At 40.9% G+C, this 22,637-nt stretch overlaps 2 protein-coding genes across 6 annotated transcripts in view; one reads left to right on the top strand and one right to left on the bottom strand.

The window, feature by feature from the left end:
- prdm11 (PR domain containing 11) overlaps window positions 1-4,226 on the top strand; it is a 53,705-nt gene extending 49,479 nt beyond the window's left edge. For all 5 annotated transcript variants that reach the window (XM_039754540.1, XM_039754566.1, XM_039754530.1 and 2 more), the window contains one exon: window positions 493-4,226. In XM_039754540.1, coding sequence (XP_039610474.1) covers window positions 493-2,654 — 2,162 coding nt within the window. In that variant the 3' untranslated portion in view covers window positions 2,655-4,226. The remainder of the gene's footprint in view (window positions 1-492) is intronic.
- A 7,590-nt stretch (window positions 4,227-11,816) lies between these two features.
- Window positions 11,817-21,687, bottom strand: syt13 (synaptotagmin XIII). The gene is made up of 6 exons (XM_039754517.1): window positions 21,395-21,687; window positions 19,172-19,352; window positions 18,586-18,708; window positions 18,052-18,353; window positions 16,814-16,937; window positions 11,817-13,439 (listed from the first exon to the last, which is right to left on the bottom strand). Exons 1-6 carry the CDS (start codon window positions 21,545-21,547, stop codon window positions 13,135-13,137), a joined length of 1,188 nt encoding a protein of 395 aa, XP_039610451.1. The 5' UTR covers window positions 21,548-21,687; the 3' UTR covers window positions 11,817-13,134.
- Window positions 21,688-22,637: the final 950 nt, after the last annotated feature.

The raw sequence follows: 22,637 nt of genomic DNA, 5'->3' as shown, positions 1-22,637 counted from the left end.
ACAGCTCCCTGACTTGAATATCATCGAAATACTATGGGATGATTTGAAGCAGGCTGTTCATGCTCGGCAGACATCAAATTTAACTGAACTGGAGAGATTTTGTATGGAAGAATGGTCAAAAATACCTCCATCCAGACACTCATCAAAGGCTATAGGGAGGTGTCTAGAGGCTGTTATATTTGCAAAAGGAGGCTCAACTAAGTATTTAGTATTGGGGTGCCCAAAGTTATGCACCTGCCTAATTGTGTTATGATGCATATTGCATATTTTCTGTTAATCCAATAATCTTAATGCCACTGCTGAAATACTACTGTTTCCATAAGGAATGTTATATATTAAAAGGAAGTTACTACTTTGAAAGCTCAGCCAATGATAAACAAATCCAAAGAATTGAGAGGGGTTTCCAAACTTTTTCATATGACTGTATTTCTGGTAGGCTGGCTTGGTATCTATTTCTCCATATAACTCAAAGCATCTCTCCTTATTTTTCAGCTTCAGAAGCAGTGACTCCAGTGCCAGGCATCCTGGATGAAGATGATCAGGATGTTGACTCTGCTGATGAGTCAATTGCAACAGACCTGATGGTTATGGCAGATGAAGCCACTAAGACATCCAGTGGTCCAGGGAGAAGAATCCGACGATTTAAACAAGAATGGCTGAAGAAGTTCTGGTTCCTCCGCTACTCTCCAACTCTCAATGAGATGTGGTGCCATGTCTGCCGTCAGTACACTGTTCAGTCCTCCAGGACTTCTGCTTTTATCATTGGATCGAAGCAATTTAAAATTCACACTATCAAGCTGCACAGTCAGAGCAACCTCCACAAAAAATGTCTGCAGCTGTACAAACTTCGTATGCACCCAGAGAAGACTGAAGAGATGTGCCGGAACATGGCATTGCTTTTTAACACAGCCTATCACCTTGCCTTGGAAGGGAGGCCATTTTCAGACTTCCGCTCTCTTGCTGAGCTTCTAAAGAAGTGTGAGCTCAAAGTGGTGGACCAGTATATGAACGAGGGAGACTGTCAGATACTAATCCATCACATTGCAAGAGCTCTTAAAGAAGACCTCACTGAGAGGATCAAGCAGTCTCCTTTCCTCAGTGTGATCATGGACGGACAAACTGAAGAGCTTCTTTCAGACACTGTGGCTGTGTATGTACAGTATACCACCACTGATGGACCTCCAGCTACTGAGTTTTTGTCTCTTCAGGAACTGAACTCTACAAATGCTGATGGATACATTCATGCAGTTGATAGGGCTTTTAGCATTCTTGGTATGAGACTGCAGAATGAACTGGTTGTGGGCTTGGGCTTTGATGGTTCCTCCATCTCTGCTGGGGTAAGGGCTAATCTATATGTTGCTGTCAGGAAGACCTTGCCCTGGATTCTGTGTCTACCTGTCATGGTTCATCGGCCTCATTTAGAAGTTCTGGATGCCATAAGTGGAAAAGAGCTCCCTTGCTTGGAGGAGCTAGAGAACAACTTGAAACAACTACTCAGCTTTTACCGCTACTCCCCTAGGATGCTAGCAGAGCTGAGGGTGGCTGCCCCCACCCTTTGTGAGGAAACTGAGTTTTTAGGTGACATCCGAGCAGTCAGATGGATAATTGGAGAACCAAACGTCTTGAATGCTTTAATTAAGGATTATTTAGAGGTGGTATCTCACCTTAAAGAAGTCAGTGGTCAGACACAGAGAGGAGATGCAGCAGCTATTGCACTTACTTTGCTGCAGTTTCTCCTGGACTACCAGTCTGTGAAGCTTATCTACTTTCTCCTTGACATTATTGCAGTGCTCTCCCGCTTGGCTTTTATCTTCCAAGGGGAGTACCTGTTAGTTTCTCAAGTGGATACAAAAATTGAAGAGGCTGTCCATGAAATTGGAAGACTGGCAGACTCCCCTGGTGAATATCTACAAGAGTTTGAAGAAAACTTCAGGGAGAGCTTCAATGGAATTGAGCTGAAAAACCTCAGAGTGGCTGAAGCAAAATTTCAGTCTATTAGAGAAAAGATCTGCCAGAAGACTCAAGTAATCCTGCTTCAGCGATTTGACTCACAAAGTCGTTTGGTTGTGAAAGCTTGTCAAGTGTTGGATCTTGGAATGTGGCCACGCAGTGCTGAAGCTCTGGTGGGCTATGGTGAGGAAGACATCCAGCTCATCTTTGAGCATTTGGAAACTCTCCCTTGTGTGTCACGGGAGATGACCCGAGACGGAAAAGATGCTAGGGGAAGCTTAGTAGTGGAATGGAGGGATCTGAAATCAGACTACTATAGCATGACTGGCTTCAAAGAGGTGATTGGTCATGTCTGTAAATATAAGCAGCGCTTTCCCCTGCTCAACAGAATGGCACAGATTATTAAAGTTCTCCCCACCTCTACAGCATGCTGCGATAAAGGCCGCCTGGCTTTGCAGAAAATCCGACGGAACCACCGATCTCGACTCACCCTGGAACAAATGAATGACCTGCTTATGCTTTCTGTCAATGGTCCTCCAATTGCAAACTTTGATGGGAAAAGGCCACTGGACAGCTGGTTTGAGGAGAAGTCTGGGACCAGTTACTCTTTGTCTTCGGAACTGCTAAGTAGAATGTCTTCAGGTGACTCGAAGCAAGCAGTGCATGGGGTAGACCTCAGTGCTGAATTTTATCCTGACATTTAGTGTGACAATGCTGACAAATCTAACAGGACATCATAATACTGATGATATAGTTTAATTCAGACATACAAGGATCTTGTAGTATCCTGTAATCCAATCAAGCACTTACTTAATACTCAGACGGGGGATGCCTTCCATCCCCTCAGGAATCTCCAGCTGTCTGGACATGACATAAAATGCTGCATGTCCCACTTCCCTGGTCAACAGGCTTCACAGGTGATGTGAGTTTGAATTGTCATGAGGTTTTAGTTACCTCCGGTACCAGAAATGATAAACTCTCAAATATGTCAAACTGTCTTTCAGCAAACCAGTATGCTGTGGCTATCCTATTGTTCTAGACTGTGTCAAAGAATAGTGTGCAAAGTAAAGTGACTGAAGTGGCCCAGTGGTTTCTGGAAACCCCCCTTTCCCTACTTGTAAGAGGAGTAATACATAAAAACATATCCCTTGTTGACTCAGGGCCACCTTTATGCTCTTTTCACCTATTGAAGCAGGTATTGTTTCCCTTTTCCTGATGTCAGATCTGATTTTGGCCATCTGGAATAATTGTGGCCTTCTACCTGCACGCTTTCAGCTTCTCCCCTGCATTTTGTATTGAGTCCTTTAGTTTGTGTGCAATGGCTACAGTACCAAAAATAGGTAGCATGTGGCATCTTAACATGATTAAACAGCTATACAAAGTCATTTTTTTATTCCGTGGAAGTTATACCCTGCAAAACAGAAGTCTATGGTATACCTGTTTGATACACGCATCTGCATCCCTTCTTTAAGTGTGAGAGCTTGGCATGCTGCATTCGTTGTTGGTCTGCCACTCTGCCTGTCAAGCTGAACTATAAGATTTTATCACCATAGCTCCATATGTTCTATGATACTGAGAGTACTCATGCCCAAGCCTTCATTTCTTGGTTTTCTTGGTGCTGCTATCAATGTAGGCCATTATAGTGACTTCTTCTCTTTTTGTATTCTATACTTATGTTGGGCAAGGTTACGATAAATGACAACATCTGTGCGATTATGTCTGACTTTTTAATTACGTTTTTCAGATGAAACTGCCACGTGCTGTAGCCTGCACAAGTGGTGCACTTTTCTCACCATTTGCTGCGTTCCTCTTCTTTTGTTTTTTTTTTTCAAAAATGCTGTTGACGTTTTGACCCACATGTTATCAGAGAACCTGTAAGCAGGCTAAACATCAGTTTTAAATTTTGCACAAATGTAATTTATATTTTATGTGATATTTTGCACTAATTAATAGCTGTTTTTGTTGTTCTCCAGCTATGTTGTTTCCAGAAACAATGTTTCTCAAACTAAGCCTTTGTGCACTAGACAAAAGTTCATGACGCTGGTCATCCATAGGAGAAAAGAACAGAAAGGCAAAGGCTCAATGCACTGCTGTCAGGCTTTTGTTCACAATAATGTTACCAACTGAGGCTTCTGAAGTGGAGAGGCGCATACTGTTCTATCAGCAGTGGGATATCTAATATTGCAGGCAGTGTTAAGGGGGGACATACAGGGTGGCGCAGGAAAACGGGAAATTTTCAATTGACATTCAATGCATAAATAAACGCATTACAAAATATATTTAATGATGAAATGTATTGTACAGGATATGCAATTAATGATGGCAATAATCAATATTCATTTTGTGTTTCGAAGACAACATTATGAAGGTGTTGTCCATTTCTCTGTGCACACTCTGACAGCCTCTTGTGGAAATTCTGCATTGCTTGACGTAACATTTTAAGAGGAATGCCAGCGATTTCCTCTTCAATCCTACTTTTTATTTCAGCAATGGTTGCAAGATGTGTGCGGTACACTTGGCTTTTAAGATGTCCCCAGAGAAAAAAATCACAAACAGTGAGGTCTTGGGATCTTGGAGGCCATGGAATGTCACTATTGCGTGAAATGATGCACCTTCCAAACAATCGGTGAATAGCTGAAATTACACATTCATTTTGTAATTGCATGAGCAGATGGGACACAATCATGACATCCTAACTGATAATGATGCTAAAATTCCCTTTGCTCAGCAGTCACACTATCACCATTCTTATAAAAGCTTTCACAATGAACGCTCGTTGCACACCACTCCATTGCTCCATTATAACTAAACAAGGTTGCATTGGTTCCAAACAACTGCTGACATTGCAGGGTCGCCAACAACCTAGTTCCAAAATATCCCGTTTCCCTACGCCACCCTGTGTAAGCCCAACTTTGCCAAGTTCAGCAGGTGCTCTAGTTTTAATAGTACAGTAATAACTCAGCCAATGTACTCAATATAACTTTAACACTTTGTTGTCCAAACTGCTTATTCTCAGACATCTCATAGCATAGGTTCCAGCCAGTTACAGAAAGCTATCTGTTTCATTACATTTCATTGCACCATGTCCAGGACTGGTTCCCACCTTGAGCCCTATGCTGCTGGGTTAGTACTGTACCTCACTACCTGCAACCCTGAATTGGGTAAATGGATATGTAAATGGATGGATGGATGGATACCTTTTATTAGATTAGCTACTTAAATGGATATGTAAATGGATGGATTGATACCTTTTTTTAGATTTGCTATACTACTCTAATATTTATGGAGTCACCCCTTCATTTTAAGACTATATGTTCAAAAATGTTGATTTTCCTTTGCCCTTTTTATTGGGTGTTTAAATGATATTGCTTTTATAAATAACATTAGAATTACAGGCCAGTCATATCTACAACACTATATCTTACTTGCTTTCCTACACCTTCATGTCACTAGAAAAGTCATAATAATATATCTTATAGAAGCTTTTATTCATAGAATACAGTTTAATAGAAGGAAGTGGTAGAGACCTATAAAGGACTGGTATACTGCAAAGGGTTATTTTCCTACATTGTGCCGCATGCTTATGTAGCAGGCACAGGCACCATTATTCTGTACTGGATTAAAAGAGCTAAGAAAATGGGTGAATGGATTTATTAAAGTCGTCATAGGCAGGACTGGATTAGCAGTATAACTTTCTATAACTGTTTTCTCAACCAGTGTATTTCATTAGGCCAGTGGCGTAGCATAGTGGGCGGCAGGGGCGGTCCGCCCCGGGCGGCACTTTTAGGGGGCGGCAAAGAATTACTGTATATTTTAGTCTTTTAAATTTAAATACCTAAATAAGGGGGCGGCGAAATTTTCCTCTGCCCCGGGCGGCTAAAACCCATGCTACGCCACTGCATTAGGCACCCCTTCTATGGTTGGTTTCTGCCTTGTGTCCAATGCTGCAGGAATAGGTAATTACACCCTGCAACCGTGAAATGGATAAGCAGGCTAGAAAATGGATGGATTGATATATTTGTGGGCTCAGAAAGGGATGTCAAGGCTGTTTTTGTCATAAAGACACCACTTTGCTAGATAATTAAATAATATATATTGTACTGACCAAAAATTCCCAAATCTGGCACTGAGAGACCCATGTGCCTCCAGATTTTTGTTCAAGACATTTTGTTTTTCTTTTCATCAAAGGTTAATTCAGCAAGCTCTTGATTCGACTGGGTATTCTAGTTTTCAGTTCCTTGTTTAAAAATACTACGCAGTGTATATTTCCCAAAGCAAAAAATTGTAAAACATGGATATTGATACACTGGTTATTTTCATCAATACTTTATCACTTTAAAATACTGTTTTGGGTATTACTTCTTTCTCTGATTCTTAATATTTGTAACTTGAAAAGTCTAAAACATATGCGTATTGCAGTAGTGAACACGTATATCTTTGTGGAGTCATCCTTCCCTTTGAAAGCTCCCTGCTAAACACCAGACTGGATATTTTAAGTAAAATGATGAAGCATTAGTATCCTTGGCCAATGAAAATACACAGATTAATAAAGTTACAAACCACACAAAAGCCTTTGTTAACAAAACAGCTTAGTCCCCCCAAAAAGAACACAAAAGCCTAGTAGAATGAGGTAAAGTACATGTAGGTACCTTCAAGAAAACAGATTATATAAACTTCAGATGTACTGGAATTTGTAATCTTATTAGTTCTGGCACACCCTACCATTTATTCCCATCAGGTGTTAGCACATGGCTCAAGGATTTATCCCAACAAACTCTTGAGTGATTGGGTGGTACAGTGATTTGCTCTGTCGCTTCACATTCTGCTGCATCTTGGCTGTGATTTCCCCCTCCAGACAATAATAGACAAACTCTTTGTCTGTGTGGAGTTTGTATATTATCTTTGTGTGTGTGGTGATTTCCTCCAGGTAATATGGTTTTCCTCCTGTCTCAAACAAAAGTGTTCATGTTAGGTTAGCTGGCGATCTCAGATTGGCCTAGTATAAGCGAGTGTGTGTATGAGAGGGCTCAGTGAAAGACTAGCATCATGTTCAGAGCTGTTCTGTCAAGATAGACCATGGCCCCCTATGGCCTGGAATTGAATCAAGGGCATTGAAAATATTATGTTCATGTAACTCTTAAAAGTGTTTTTTAGTTGCTTTAACAGTTATTGTGTCTTGACCAGGCAAGTAGAATGAGGGACTATTTTAGTTCTACAGTATATCTTTTCAACAAGCTTCTACTTAACATTTATAAATATACAGTAGATGGAATAGTTATTTATATGGAAAGAAAAAAGGAATCTTGGCATACTTTACATTAATTATATTAATTTCTTGAATATGTCTTGATTTATTTTAGTGACTTTAGCAGATCTTGTATGATAATGAGATGGTGTCTTTACCTCTAGATTTCCATTCATCCATTTCCTGAACTTTCTTAATCCAAATTAAGGAACATGGTGTACTGGAGCTTATTCCACCAGCATTGAGTGTAAGGCAGGAGCCAAACCTGGATGAGGTTCCATCATATATAGGCATTTTGGTGTAGTGCCTAAAGCAGTGGCCCTTAAAACCCCAAGGATGCTTTTTAATTCCCGACCACAGTCAACTTGTGTGAAACTAAACAAGTCACTTAGCATGCCTGTGCTTCAACTGTAAAAATATCTGTAGAGAGTTGCAATGTTTTCTGGCCCAGTAAGTTGTCTTGGGTAAAGGTGTCATCCAAATATATAGTAATAGCTGTGTAACCAATTGTAAAATATCTCTGTTCTTGTAAAATGCCTGTCACACTTTATGAAATAAATGTTCTTTATCCTCACTCTTAACTGAAAATATGGAAAATACCGTAGTGGGTCACCTTAGCAGTACAATAAACTTCCATCCATTTACTTTTTAACCCACACATCTAGTTCAGGATTGCTGAACCTTATTGAAACCTTCATTCCTAAAGCTTCATAAATGAACTACATATAGAAAATGAATAAACAAATAACTTATATTCAGGAGGGATATTCTACTATGCACCACTAACAGTTTTGCATAGTTGTTAGTTTCAACAGTTAAACCAGTTTAATTATGCAGTGTGTATTTTTATCATGTATAGGGCAGTCTAAGCATGCACTGAAATACCTAGTTAGTGTTTGGAAGGAGCAGCTGGCCTGCTCACCTCCGACTCTCTCAAAACTGTCACTACATTTTCTTTTTCAGAGTGTCTTAATATTGTCAATACTGTCTTGGAACTTTTAGAAAGCTGTTGTTTTTTACCCTTGAAACCCAGGCTCCTAGCAAACTGTACCATGGGGTCACTTCCCGGCTTAAAGTCTTACAGAACCCATTTTAAGTGGTGGAGGATTGTGCCTTCTGCTGACATTTGAACATACCACAAACCAGATCTTGAGCTAACATATTAAAAAAATGCACATCCATACTTTCCTCTGAGCTGCTAACTTTTAAACAAACTAGCCAGGATTCCATTTCTCCAGGGGCCTTCCTGCTGACATTAACTTGGCATTGTCTAATACAAGGAGGCACATCTACCTTGAATAGCCAGTATATGGTTTTCTACCAGACCACCACGCTGCTACTACTCAGAGGGGGCTGGCTTTTATTTCTGAAACAGGACTCAGTGGCACAAGTATTTTAACTAAAAACAAAAGATACCAACTAATTAAGACATTGGTGTGAATGCAAAACAAGCATCAGGGTTGAACAGGACCCCTTCTTGCATGTTATCCTGTGGCATTTTTAGTAGTGTTTTGCATTTTTGACAGGTCTGCTTTGTCTTTACTTTCCTTGATGACATAAATCCCTGTGTTATCCTCAGTGCTGCCTCTGCAGAATCCCCTTTCATGTCACAGCAACCACCAAACCTGAATATACAATTTTGTGTAAATGGGGTTAATGGACATTCTGGTACCTGCTCTTTTCACAGATGTTCCACCCAATGTCATTTTCTGTTTCTCTCCTAGTAATTCCATTTTTTTAAGCTACATCCCCAAAGAAATGCATGTTAAGTTAATAGGTTACTTTCAACATGCCCCATATGAGGGAGTATAGGTATTTGTGGATGACTGTGCCCTGCAATGGCCTTGTTACAAATCCCACGCCCCTGTCCAGAGTTGGCACCTTCCTCCCACTTGGTTCTGCCAGTTCAGAAATGCTAAATTAGATTATGCATGTTCAATAATGAATGCACAAATGAATTTTCACAGCAGTCAACCCAGTATGCTGCTAAAAGAGACTGTAGGCTTCTCTATTGGATAACTGATATCTAGAAAAAGGGGTCTTTTTTTGCACATCTAAAATGCACAAAGCATCAATAAGACAATCAGGGTCCTTCAAGGATCAGTACTAGTAATCACTAGCACTAGCCAAACCCATCCACTTGATTGCAAAAGTGTACACTTGGTCAAATAAACTCATTTTAAGAGCTCGGAGGCATTGCTTTTTGGCCATCAGTGTGTTGACTGATAATTTTTGTTTCTGCTTTAGCTGCCATAAATGCAGCATTCATTCACATTAGTACATTTTCCTATAATATTGCATTTTTATCCTTTTTAAAGCAGTGGAGATCATTCTCTGTTCCATAAAAGCCGGTGTCATTTGTAAATCTCCAGGTCGGTGTGACGGTCTGCTTGGTAGTGTGAATGAGAGTCATTTAGTGCTGTGTTATAAAACAGTTCACGAGACGTCACAGAAGCCTTATTTCTCTAAGGGTAAAACCTCCCATTTGTTTGTCAGCCTAGTAATGAAAATTAGATTTGCAGGACAGCAGGTTCTTCTATGGGTTTCTAATTCAGGACTGGGGTTCTAAAGTGATCCATTCATTCTCAAACCAGTTTCTTAATTTCAAATGCCCTTTCATACAGCAGCCATTTTGCAATGAACAAAGAATGGGCACTTATTGCTCACACCTGTATATGAATAACCTTTTCAAAATCTTTTTACACAAAATGATAACTTTTAACAGTAACACCAAAGAGTTGAAATACACTTGTGTGACGTAAAGCTCTTCATTATTGTGACATTTCTTAAATTCAAAGTAAAACAAAAAACTGTAGGGTGATTTTGATTCATCACCAAGTACATAATAAGTGAACCAGTGAATCAGATTAGACGAGAGACTGAAATAATCCTCTGATTAAGAAATTTGTTACAATGCAAATGTACAGCCCTTCTAGGATTGAGCTGCAGAACTCTGCTCTTTATATCAGATCCTGATGGTTTGAGCAGTGCTGCTAAATGGTTGTGAGTAGAAAGCAATTGTGAGAAATTAGCACTTAAAAAAAAGCATGCAAACCTAGAGACATGTCTTCTGACTGACAGCTGGCCAAACAGTTCTGAAGAAGTTAGTGTCAACACTCAGAACTCTCTATGGCTTCTGCTTTCATGGAGGATGTCAGGTAGGAGTAATGACAGGACAGGCCACGTCAGTACCGGAGGTGTTGGTAGCAACATTTAACACTGGAGACCTACAGACATATATTGGGATTTATATGAATATGTATAAGACATGTACACATTGTTTATTATATCAAATACGAAGTTCCACAACCGAAATAAAAAGGTGTTTTTACCATTCTTTTGTCAAGAGGCTGTTTTTTATGCTTGTGAGTCTATCAGAAAAGCAGAGGTACATTAGTTGATCTTTTTTGCATTAGCTGTGTATTCTGTGACATAAAAGAATGGACAGCTAAAGAACCATTTCTACCAGGCTAAAACTGCAGGTAATTAATACATGATTAAAGGTAATGCCCAAGAAGTTTCAGATGCCAACGAGGAAATACTGCAGAAGGCCAAAATGAGACAGCCTCAGATGTGCAATTGAGGGACAGACACTGCATAATATTAAAATTCTACAAAGGAAGACTTTGAGGAGGTAATAAGCCAGCTACTTGGTGTCTATTGATTACTTTGAAGCTGTTCTGTTTATCTATGTGTTTAACATAACTTGTGAATTCATGTGTGTAACTGATGTGTGGTTTATTAATTTGCTGTTAACACATTGTACTGTAGTTATGGACTTTTACATGCATGCTGAACCTGTACATGAGTACAATGAATGCTATTCAAAAATTAACTCAATTGATGTGATAGGAAAGGACATCAGGTAGTACTGCAGGACCCTATGATCATTTCAAATTCTTCCGGTGAGGTAATGTTATGATCATGCAAGCAGATGCTACTGCTGCCTAAACTGGGGATTTGTACATTACATTATACAAAGATTTTACAGGGTTAGTCTGTAAGGAGCTAAAGCTACAGGAAGAATGCAGGTAACGGGTAGAACTTCAATGAGATAACACTGCTGGCATCTAACAGCCTCAGTTTATTAGGGGAGAATGAGACTACAAAAGCTACTGGACAACACTAAAGATTTTTTTTTGCAAATTTAAAAGCATCTCACTTTTTGCAAGGGAGTGTAGTACACTACACTATCCTAAAGTCTGATGGGCTTAGACTGCGAAACTGTAATAGTGCCGAGCATTGATAAGTGAAACAATATGACCACTGGACAAAGGTTTCTAATTTGGAGGTAAAGTGTGACAATCCTAATCCTAATTTCTGATAAGTGTAGACTAGGTATACTACATACCAGTAAGATCTGACAGAGGTAGACTTCAAAGAGATGCCGGCACAGGACCCTATATCCAATATTATCAAGTCCATTGGTGGGTTATAACATCATAGGGCACTTAAATGTGACAGAATTAGACTTGCAGGATGTAGAACTGTAGCTGAATTGGACACAGGCTTTATTGCTTCATTGTTCTGAGAGGTTACAGTCTTAGAGGGAAACAAAGCAGGATGCAAAGAATTAACAACCTAAGACTCCATACTTATCATAATTATTAATGAGAGCAAATTGAAAGACCAGACTTAGAGACAAATTTATTGCACTTCAAGGAACACATAATTAGGAGATGTGACACCGAGTCAATAGGAAGAAATCATTGTGAGGCAACAAGATATTGGGAGCTGCAGGAACACGATGATAGATTTTGACATTGTGGTGTCTAAAGGACTCCTGCTCTCCAAGCATGGCACTCTGGGACTTTGCACAGACATACATCCATTGGGAAAAGGGCAGGTTTGTCGGTAATGTATGTTGGTTCAATAAATTACTGCATTTAGTGGATGGCATCAAAGACTTTTGAAACGTGACTGTACAATCTGACCCCCTGTTGATGTTACAAAATTCTTAACAGCATGTCTGGGTGGGATTCTCAGCTCTCTTCCATCTTCCTACTCCCTGTATGTTGCCAGCCTGTGAAAAAAAAATCACTAGAGTCTCCACCCTCTGAGTTTTTGTTGGGAAAGCTGCCAACTTGGCAGGAACTACAGAACTTGGCAAATAAAATGTGTAAAAGGATCATCGTGTTTGTGGTACAGATGGAACTCCAGTCCATGGTGGGGGGTGGTCCTCAAAATAAAGCAAAAAAGAATACTGATGGCTGCCAAAAGAGATGCATTTTTCTAATGTACAGGAAGAATTACTACACTAAATGTTTAGCTGGAGTGGCCTACTAAGGCCTTTCACCTTATCACAGAGAAAATGGGTACTGATAGTCTGGGTCTTTCAAGACTGCACTTTGCAAACACTGTACTGTAATGTTTGTTACTGGCCATTAGCAGTGATGACCTACCAACTGTCAACACCAGAAGCTGTACTAAAATATATACAATCTCTCCATTTTGTATCCCAGATGAGGTAATCCAGGTCCTTGTCCATCTGTAGAAAAAAAGCAAGCCTGTAACATTTCTTCCCAAAAGGCAAAGCTTTCCCCTGCAGCAAATGTGATGCCACATTCTCTGTTTTGAGGCACAGATCTTTACCCGTGAAATGGTGAACTTATGATGACACATTTCTCGCCACCGTTCTCCTTCCTCTGTCTGTTCAGCTTGCTGTCATTTCACAGGAGGTTCCCGGTGTCCATAAATTATGCTTTTCCATTGGTCCACCTCTACATGCCACCAAATTTCCACATACATTGTTTAAGAAACGTCTGCTCAAAAAATATGGTGCATTTCTGAGCATCTGGATCAATGAGATGGTACGGAAGATTGTGAGTCTTTCTTGGTGAATTTCTTTTGGTTTCCTGGGCAGTTCTGCTCAGTGTTGTGGGGTTCCAGATTGAAAAGGAAGCTACAGGAGGGTGCCTGACTGCTTCTTTCAGTGAGCTTCATGCATACAGAGGGTGCCACATGGCAATCTGTCTTCGGGGATTACTCAGCATCTGCTGCCAGTGCTGGAGTCCACTTCCCACGGATTGTAAGCCCAGGGAGCACTGTCCCAAGGAGAGGGCTTCACTACCCTGATTCTGGTTTAGAACTTCAAGTTCCAGACTTGACTGAGACAAGAGCTCATGAGGAACTTCAAACATCATCATCTCATTCCAGACTGGGTTTATTTTGTGCTTGACCCTGCGGGTCTGCTTCTTCTTGAGCTTGGTGTTCTGGTGTTTCAATGCCAGTTTCACAGAAAGGTCTGCCAATAAAAGACATCATCATCAGCAGCTGCAGAGAAACTCCTCTTTAAGTTACACTCATTTAAAGACAAACTACGTTGTGTTGTTAGGCAGACATTTCACTTGCCACAAAACTTCACTTGAAGGAATACTTTACTAAAAATAATTTGTTATTATACTTGCCTCACATTTTGTAACAATGGCTTAGCAAAACTTTTTATCTCATTTTTTTCTTGGAGACTGGAGATGCAAGTGGATTTTGCAATACGAGTAAATTGAGATTTTTTTCATTTTGGTATTGTATGATGTTTGATGCCATTGAAGCCCATTATATCTGTAATTTTGCTATCTCCATTCTTCACAAAAACATGAACGTTTTCCTCAGCCATGTGACAAACAACACAGGATAACTAACAGATGATCATTTTTGGATGGAGCACTCCTTTAATGATTTTGTCATGCGTCTTATCAGAATACACAGAGTTAGTGAAAATACAGTAGATTGACAAACTGAAGGAATCGATTCAATGGAAAGGTTAGTAAACACACAGTCTATCAGACGTGTTGACAGACTGGCAAGTAAAAAAAACCTGGGAAGGAGTCTAACATGGGGGAACGTGCAAAAATTTGACCTTCATTTTAGTGCTCTCAATAGAATATGGAGACCTCACAGGGTAAGAAATTGGTGGCAGTCTGCTTGTTCAAGACTAGTATTTTTGATAGCATTAATAGCTTAATAAGCTACTACATTTTTTCAATGTAACAACTTACAAAGTTTTGCAAATACATCTATACCTATGCTTTATGGAATTCTTCTTAGAGGGGTAAATCAGTTGGATAGGTGTTAAAATAAAAAGTATGAGGGATAAATGTACAATAATACAAGCATGCAGGACAGAAGCCAAGACTTGATTTTTCCTCGTGCAGGTGAGCCAAGCTCTTTTCTTTTTCTTGTAAGCCCTTAATTGTATTTCTCTTCTATGAAAGCATCCATTTTAGCAAAGCGTCCATACAGCTTTGTCTTTAAATAAGCCTGTGCTTTGGCACAGACACTGCAATCTAATTTTACATTTCTTTAAAGTTGACTTTTCATCTTCAAATCATATCATGGCAAGTAAGTTTAAAGTAATTAGGCAACAAGCATCTACGGAATGTTTAAAATTACTGCTTGATGCATGTTGATTTTTCAAACTAATTGCATTAGTTTTTACATTTTTTATTGGTTCCTGTCATTTAATTAAACTGCAATGGCAGCACCTCTCTGTTTCAGTTTCTGTAGATTCATTTGGCAGCTGTGAAACTTAACTGTTTTGTCTTGTATGGCCAATTCCTATTGTATATATCTACAGTTATATTATGACTATTTGAATAGAGATAAATGTAATTCCATTTTGACTTGGGGATATAGACAAACTTTTTCCATTCACGTTTGTGGGACTTTCATTTAGAGAGAACCCTAGTTACATTTTGACTAGTAATTTCCATGTTTAATTCAGCTTTTGATTTCTTTAATTTAAACACTGCTATCTCCAACTGAAAGTCAACAAAAGAAGTCTTCCATTGTCACCAAGATAAATATAATTAGTGATACCTCTAATTAGAATATTGACTAGTCATAATGCAACTGTAGATCTCAACAACATAAACTGGCATAAATAAAATAGGAATTAGCATAAGATGTTAAATGTTAAAACAGCTTTCCCTATGTGTACTCATGCTGCTCAACTTTAAAGATGTTGATCCACTTCAAGAAACAGGTTCAGATATTATTTGCTAACTCTAAAGTCTCCATCAATGTGAGAACTAAACAACAGGATTTTTGTTTGTCTTGATATTGATCAGATACATTTTGCAATAGTATAAATTTACAGGGAGGACCAATTCTTTTCTCTCATTAGTCTTTCATCTACATGCACATGTGGCTTGCCACCTGAGCACAATGGGGAACTGTTCTACTCTTTATACTCGAATCTTGATTTCTGCAATGTCTAAAGGCGACAGAGAGTGAATAACAGCCACGGAGGCTGCAATAACTTTGGAGTCAAGTTGCAGTCTCGTCTTTCTCTGTTTTTGTGAAGCATGCACTCATTCCCATGCGCCATATTTTCTTCAGGTCCTCCATTTTCCTGCTACATCCCAAATTATGTGTAGTGTAGATTGACTGGCATGACTAAGTGTGTACCTTGTAATGGACTGGTGCCCCATCCAGGGTTTGTTTTTGTCTTTGCTCAGTGCTTTGGCGGTAGGCCACTGTATCCTACATCCCAATACTGAATAAATGCTGCAGCTTATGTCTCAAAATATATATTGATAGCAACTAATCATTTGCAATTGTAAAGTGCATCAACAACACAGATAAGGGAGCAAACAAACCTCTCAAACAGTATGTGGCAAATTCAGATTACACTCAAATGGAATCCCTTTGTCCAGGTTTTACTGTAATAACTAGGGGGCTCTGCCCCCTGCTCGCTTTGCTTGCTAACCCCCATGCCGGCCCTATGCGCTACTCATTTCCTGGATCTGCCGCTTGCACCAAATCATGCTGTGCTTTTGCATGGACACGAATATCAACTCTGTCTTTGATATCTCCGTCTTTCGAAACTATTATTGCTGACAATTCGTCACATGTTGGTTTATTATATATGCAAGCGTATATTTTGGATTCATATAGAAATCCAAGAAAACTTCTTTGTTCGTCTTTTTCATATAAATTTTGTGTAAAGGGCGATACTTTTGGATGTATGAATTTGTATTCATAATTGGCTGTAGAATTTGTAATACGTCCGATCATTTAACTCGATTCTATGTCACATCGCTTCTCCATGATCATAAATACAAACCTGACCGAACTGTGGTTTCTTTGAAATTAAACTTGTAGTAGCCCTGTCATATCACCTATGTCCATATATTCAATCTCTTTTCGCTGTTATTTCACCGAGTAATAATTTCCATTTGTTAGCGCTAAAGCGATCTTTAATATCAGTTTTTTGAGACTTTTGAATTTTTGTACTTTCATAATCTCTAACCTGCTCTGCATGTGCATCGCACCGTTTTTGAACCTCCTTACGTTGTTCTACTTTGTCTTCTACTCTTTGTCTTTTCTTCTTCTACTGTTTATATTTTATTTCCACCCTCACTTGGACCTGTTAGGTTTTCAATTCACCTCTTGGCACAAAGTCTCGTCTTGTGGGACGTGAAAGTATCTCTCTGAAAATGCCTCGTCTCGTCTCTCTGAAAAAGTCTTGTCTCCTCCTGAGATTTTTTTATATAATAGAGAGAAAGTGCCTAATGTATAACAAGTTTGTAACCAAAGTACAACTCAACATTTTGTTTCTAGAGTGCAAAACAGATCAGTGCATGTCTAATGGACACTTCCTGAAGCATGAGAACTCACCTATGATATCCTTCATTCTATCCGACTGGAGGCCACGGGCCTTCATGACAACCACTCCTAGTCGGTTAGCAGCAGGTAAGTAGCTTATTGAAAGCAGGATTTCACCGGCAGAGATGCTCCGATCCTGCAAAAAGTGGAAGATATATTTTAGCAAATACCTACAGATAGTATGGATTGCAGGGTGAACATAAGCTCTTCAGTACCCCCTTCTGAAAACAAAATACAGCAGCACTACTCCCTTATATTAAAAGCACCAAAGTCAGAAGCAGGATGCATGTACAATACTCCGCAGCTGCATCCTTACCCCTCCCAAACAGTTATTTCATTTTCAGCAGAACAAGAGCCACCTGCTCCACTGTTCACATTATTCGAGCACAGATCCTTATAACGTAAATAAACCTTCCTCCCTTTCCAGCCTGGAGGACTTTGTACTCACTTCCGGAGACACAAATCAGACTCTAATGGACACTAAACATCCTCATAATTTCATTTTATGGCCCTCAATCGATGGCCTCCTCTCAGATTAGTTGGCTTAGCATATTTCAATTCACTGCCAACTGGTGGGGGTCTGACTTTGCCTACGTCACATATGGAAGAGGTACTGCTAGAATGATGCTGCCTGTATACTTCGTGGGAAGAGGTGGCCCTAATTATATCTTATTCACCACTTTACAGCTCCCACTCAATCATACACAACCTCCTACTATGGCACTTTCTGCATTAAGCTATGAAGAGGGATTATGATTTTCTAGGAGCTGAAATAAATTATTTATTCTTCACAACCCCCCCTTCCCATCAGTCAGTACTGCAGTATGATCTGCATCAGCATGCATCAGACCGGAGCATCTCATCCTCCTCGTCCTCCCCCGCAGCTCATCCTTCTTTCATCCGGCACCTCCCCCACCTTCTCCTGGGCTTTGTCGTGACGCACGTTTCCACATCTTATTGTTTTCCACAAGGCGAGAAGCGAACTGTGTTAGTATGCCTTGGAGCAGAAGCCCAGCTAGACACAACCCTGGTGAAGTAGATGAGACTAAGCGGGTCCGGTGGGGAGTAGGGGGGAGGGGGGGTAGGGGAGTGTAGAATGTGTCAACATCACACCACAACACTGTCTCCCACAATATCAGAGAAAATCTCTTGGCTCCGAAACTGAGATTTGTGAGCTGCTCCAGCCCGAGCGGCAACCTCTGCCCTGTCCACCATTAGCCCTTTGACTGGATTGGAATTAATTACTTTACCAGTTTGGGAAGCTGAAGATCCACCCAGCAGTCTGCATTTGACAGCATTGGCACATCAGCCAGCTTGAACCTGACGACACCCATGTGGGCATGCTGTGAGAATGTGTCACAACTGTAGAGTGACAGTGCCATCTCGCCTTCTATCTCGCAGCCCTCCGGTAGAGGAAACGCCAAAGTTTCTTGCCACACCACCTGGGGGAGAGCACGCTTCACTGTCGTTTTAGCCTCCTTCCTGGTGGACAGGGTAGTCAAATTGCCGATTACATAGCAGTCACTTCCTTGTGCTGTGCTCACTTTCTCCGCTGTAAAAAGAAAAAAACGTAAATGACGCAAGCGCTCTGGGAGTTACTTACAACCCACCATAGTTGCTCCATTGTTAAAATTTGCAGCTTGGGTGTTTGACTTCTTATTAAAATGTCACCTTCACACCAGTGCATGCTGCATTGCAAAGGAAGCCGAGGCTTATGGGACAAGCACAGTGCAGTATTGTAATGCCTGGCAGCCTCCCGCAATACTGGGCTCATATTCACTCACCCTCGATGATGGTGACTTGAAGCTCCCGGCTCTGTGTATTGTACTGCAGGCTGAAGTGCAGTTTAGGAGTCTCAGGTGAGTCACTGGGGGACATGCAATCTGGCTGATCCATCCCTGGCAGGCCTACAGAATAAGCAGATACACACATGCTCACTAATGTGCTATTTTGTCTTTTCCTTCAGCTAGACCGGCTGCAGGACTCATTGGACTAAGAAACTGAGAATGAAGGGGAATATTGATACTGTATGTCAGAGTGGCTGATACCTGAAGCTCGAGAGCAGGTACTGGCTGAAGAAGATGAGCCATCTGTGTGGAAAGAAGAGGTCGGTGACTATTTCATGGGAAGCTGTGATGTATGATGAGGTTGACAAGTATGATCTGTGCATGCTTATCTGTCTAAGACAGTTTGAAGACCCTAAATGTGTGTTAAGGCCTTGCTGTATGGACGTAGGTGTAACTGGAGAGTGATCACTCTGAGGGAGTGTGCACACACACAGAAAAAAAGAAGCTGCAAGCTAGCATATGAGAGTCATGTGGCAGTTACCAGTGCAGTTACTAGCAGGGACACAAACATTTCCTTGCTTACCTTGGGTGGGTGAGGTAGGGGTTGTCAGAGCATCCTCGGGTCCCTCAGCTGATGGGCTTTCATCCTGCTGTGTATAATTAACCATCTCAGGACATATCCCAACAGCTTTGGCTCGATACAATCGAGGGAAGATCAAGAGAGATCTAGGCTGGACAGGCTCTGTGGATTTTTGGATGCTGAACTGAAAAGAAAAAAAAAACAAAACTTGATGATGAAAGGTGACAAAGTCTAAATCTCTGCTAGTTCAGACACACTACACAGCTCTCTGCAGATGTGATGCTCATGGGCTGTGGTGAAGCTTCTCTTTCACATTCTACAGTGGGCAAATGTGTAAAACACACTATACAGAAATGCAAACTGAATCCCACAAAGATAAAATTAGAACATAGAAATCACATAAACGTCAGCCTCATTTTCAGTTTATTTAGCAGGTTTTAACTAGAACAAGCTCTACAGGCTCAGTCTGAGCTCTTGTTCCACCTTCTTTTTATGTTTCTGCAGGTTTCAGGCTTAAAGAGATAAAAATATCCTCCTCTTAAATTACTTTCACATTAATCACCTGCTTTTAACTCATCCCCCCACCTTCCCTTTTTTCTTCTTTTTGAAAACGTTCCCTTCTCTCCTTATCCATCTGATTTTACCCTCATTTCAGCCTTTCTAAACATTCATTCCTTCTGCAATGTGATCCATGTTCTTCAAACGTTTCCACATAAATCTGGTGTCAGCATGTGAGCAACCCTCTTGGAAATTAGGAGTATAGAAATTCATTCTGAAGGGTCAAAGGGGAGGACTCAAACGATTCACAGCACATATAAAGGGGCGAGGGTGATTTGGTGCAGTTTGGGAAGCTGAAGGTCCACCCACCATTCTGCATTTGATAGCATCTACTCAGGGGTGTGCAAAAGATGGCCTTGGCATCCCAGACATTTGGCTTACTTGACGGTTGAATTGGTAATGAATGGCTGTTTGTACAGGTTCACCTAGTAATGATAATTATTACTAATGAACTCCTAAGCTACAGATGCAGATTGTATATGGTTACTTTAATCCAGTATCTGATGTGATATGGAGTGCCGTTTGTCTGAAGCACATCTTTTGTCAAAATCCAGAGCATCTACATTTATGTAATAATCGCTCTCTACATTACTTTCTCTCCCTCCCTCACAAAGATATTTATAGACGTCTACTGAGCTAAACGAGTGGCTGCCTGCTGGAACTGTGACGGCAGCTGATGCCGAATTGAATGGCATACTGGTCATCCACGATGACCTTTGAGTGACCCCGAAGGCAAGAACAGAAAGCAACTAAATTTTACTTATCTACAACCAGAAAAAAAAGATGCCAACCTCCCAGAAGACCTGCTAATGAATGCAGAGGCTCCAATAATGGGAGATAGTGCTGACAGCTGTCAAGATATAGCAGTCTGGTACTGGTTAAGGACTACAGGAGGGGCAGTAGAATCAGAAAGAGACAATATCTCATAAGCAATACACAAAGTCGTGCCTGGAACTGTGATGAAAAAGATGGCAATGTTTAACAGACATGATGTAATGATTCCAAGTGTGGAGACAAATATGCATACAGGACCTACGATCTGAGAACTTGTTAGGGAGTGGAAAGAATACTGGCAGGTTTGCAGATCTCAAAAAAAGAAAAGATCATGCTAACACATATCAGTGACCCAAAGTAACAAAAAGAAGCAAAAGGTATACGAGGAAATAAAGTGGATGCCGAGAGGCTTCAAGATGTTGGAAAAGTGAAAAGACGAGGGTACACATTCCTTCATATCTCAGACTTACAGCAAGGTGTGATGACACCAGATAAGAAAATCAAAGTTTCCAGGTTGCACTTACCCAAACAGGCACAAAGGATTACAGGATAGGGAATGAGATAACTGACAATTTTGAACATCCAAGAAGACAAACTAGTTTGCCTGTCAGCAATCAGCATCCCACAGGAAGATAAAGAAGTTTACTGGCATCAAAATAGCAGGGATGAACTGCAGCACTTAAAAAATGAATGACAGGTGTTTGGCCATTCTGTGATTTCACTGTTCAAGCCACCCTAACCGTTGTCTTAAGAATACCCCTGGGGTAATCGTCCACATTTTGTCGCTCGTGTTGAACACAAAACCCTAGGTAGGCCCACTTTAACCTGACAACATAACCCCCAGCCTCTCTCCCCAACGCGAACAACAAGCCCTTTGCCCACCGTCGACGTTACCTGCTGGCTCGGCTGAAACACACCGGTGCTCCCTTCCACAGCCTCCGTTTTTCGGAAAGACTTGCAGAGCAGAGAGAGTCCGCACAAGGCGAGGATGCCCGAGGCAGTGCCAAGGGTTGCCCCGAGGACGAGCAGAGGGGCAGAGGCGATCATAGCGCGAGCAAAGACCGTCGGATCCTCATGCACACCTGCGGGATCGGACTAACCCAGCCAAGTGGAACTGCGAGCTGCAGGAGGCGCGCACTTCATTGGGTAGCCGTATTCAAGACCACGCCCTTCGACCGGCCCCCTCACGCCACACCTCCTCCGCAGCGGCTGCCCACTGTCATTGAATGGCCAGGGCTCTCTTTCTTTCTTTCCTTCTTTCTCTCTTCATCTCTCACCTCTAATTAACCGGCTCTTTGTGTGTCTGCTTCTCTCTCACACACACATACGCACTGTCATTCACACTTGTGTCGAGTGACGATAGTTCATCAAGACAGCACTCTGGTTTGATACCTTGAAGCCATAATCATGGCTACACTGCACCTGGAAAGATACAGATCCTCTTGAATTATAGGCACAATACACACAAGAAAGAGGAGGGGGGTGCAAAAGGCGACACAACACACGTTAGACTCAGAATCAAGCCTCCTCCTTCAGTAAGCCCAAGGCGCTGTTCATTACAATCGGCGAAAAGCGGCGGCGGTATTTAGGTTTTAATTAACGTTAATGGCCAACAATCAAAGGAAAGGCGTGGCTTTAATAATATAACAAATATTATTTTAATGTATTCTGAGCATTTTTGAATCCTATTGAGCATTGAATGCAATTATTATTTTTAGGAGACTTTTTTATGATCTGCAATGATCGGTGAGGCTGTGGTTAACGCTGCTACCGCTCAGTTCCTAGCCTGTGTGCTCTGTGCACCTTCTCCATGGAGCTACGTGATTGTTTCTATTGGTTCTGCAGCTTTCTTCCTGTGTATTAGATACTGGCCAATCCATTCAGGTCAGTAGCATTCATTACGTTTGATGCCGACCCTTCCTTAAACCCTCAATTAAAATAAATCTAGCAACTTAATCTAAAGATGGATTAACTGATAATATGACTGTGCTCAAGAAGATATGATGTGAAGGCAGCATTGGAGTGTAATGAATTGGTTCTGCTCAGCATTACTCTTTCCAATATCTATGACAGTTCTTTGGCAGAAATTACCCAAATAAGTTTTGTGCCAACTTGTGTAATATTACCTGGTACAGTA

The sequence above is a fragment of the Polypterus senegalus genome, chromosome 1, assembly GCF_016835505.1.
Source record: "Polypterus senegalus isolate Bchr_013 chromosome 1, ASM1683550v1, whole genome shotgun sequence".
Taxonomy (NCBI): Eukaryota; Metazoa; Chordata; class Cladistia; order Polypteriformes; family Polypteridae; genus Polypterus; species Polypterus senegalus.
This window is presented reverse-complemented; position numbering and strand designations above follow the sequence as displayed.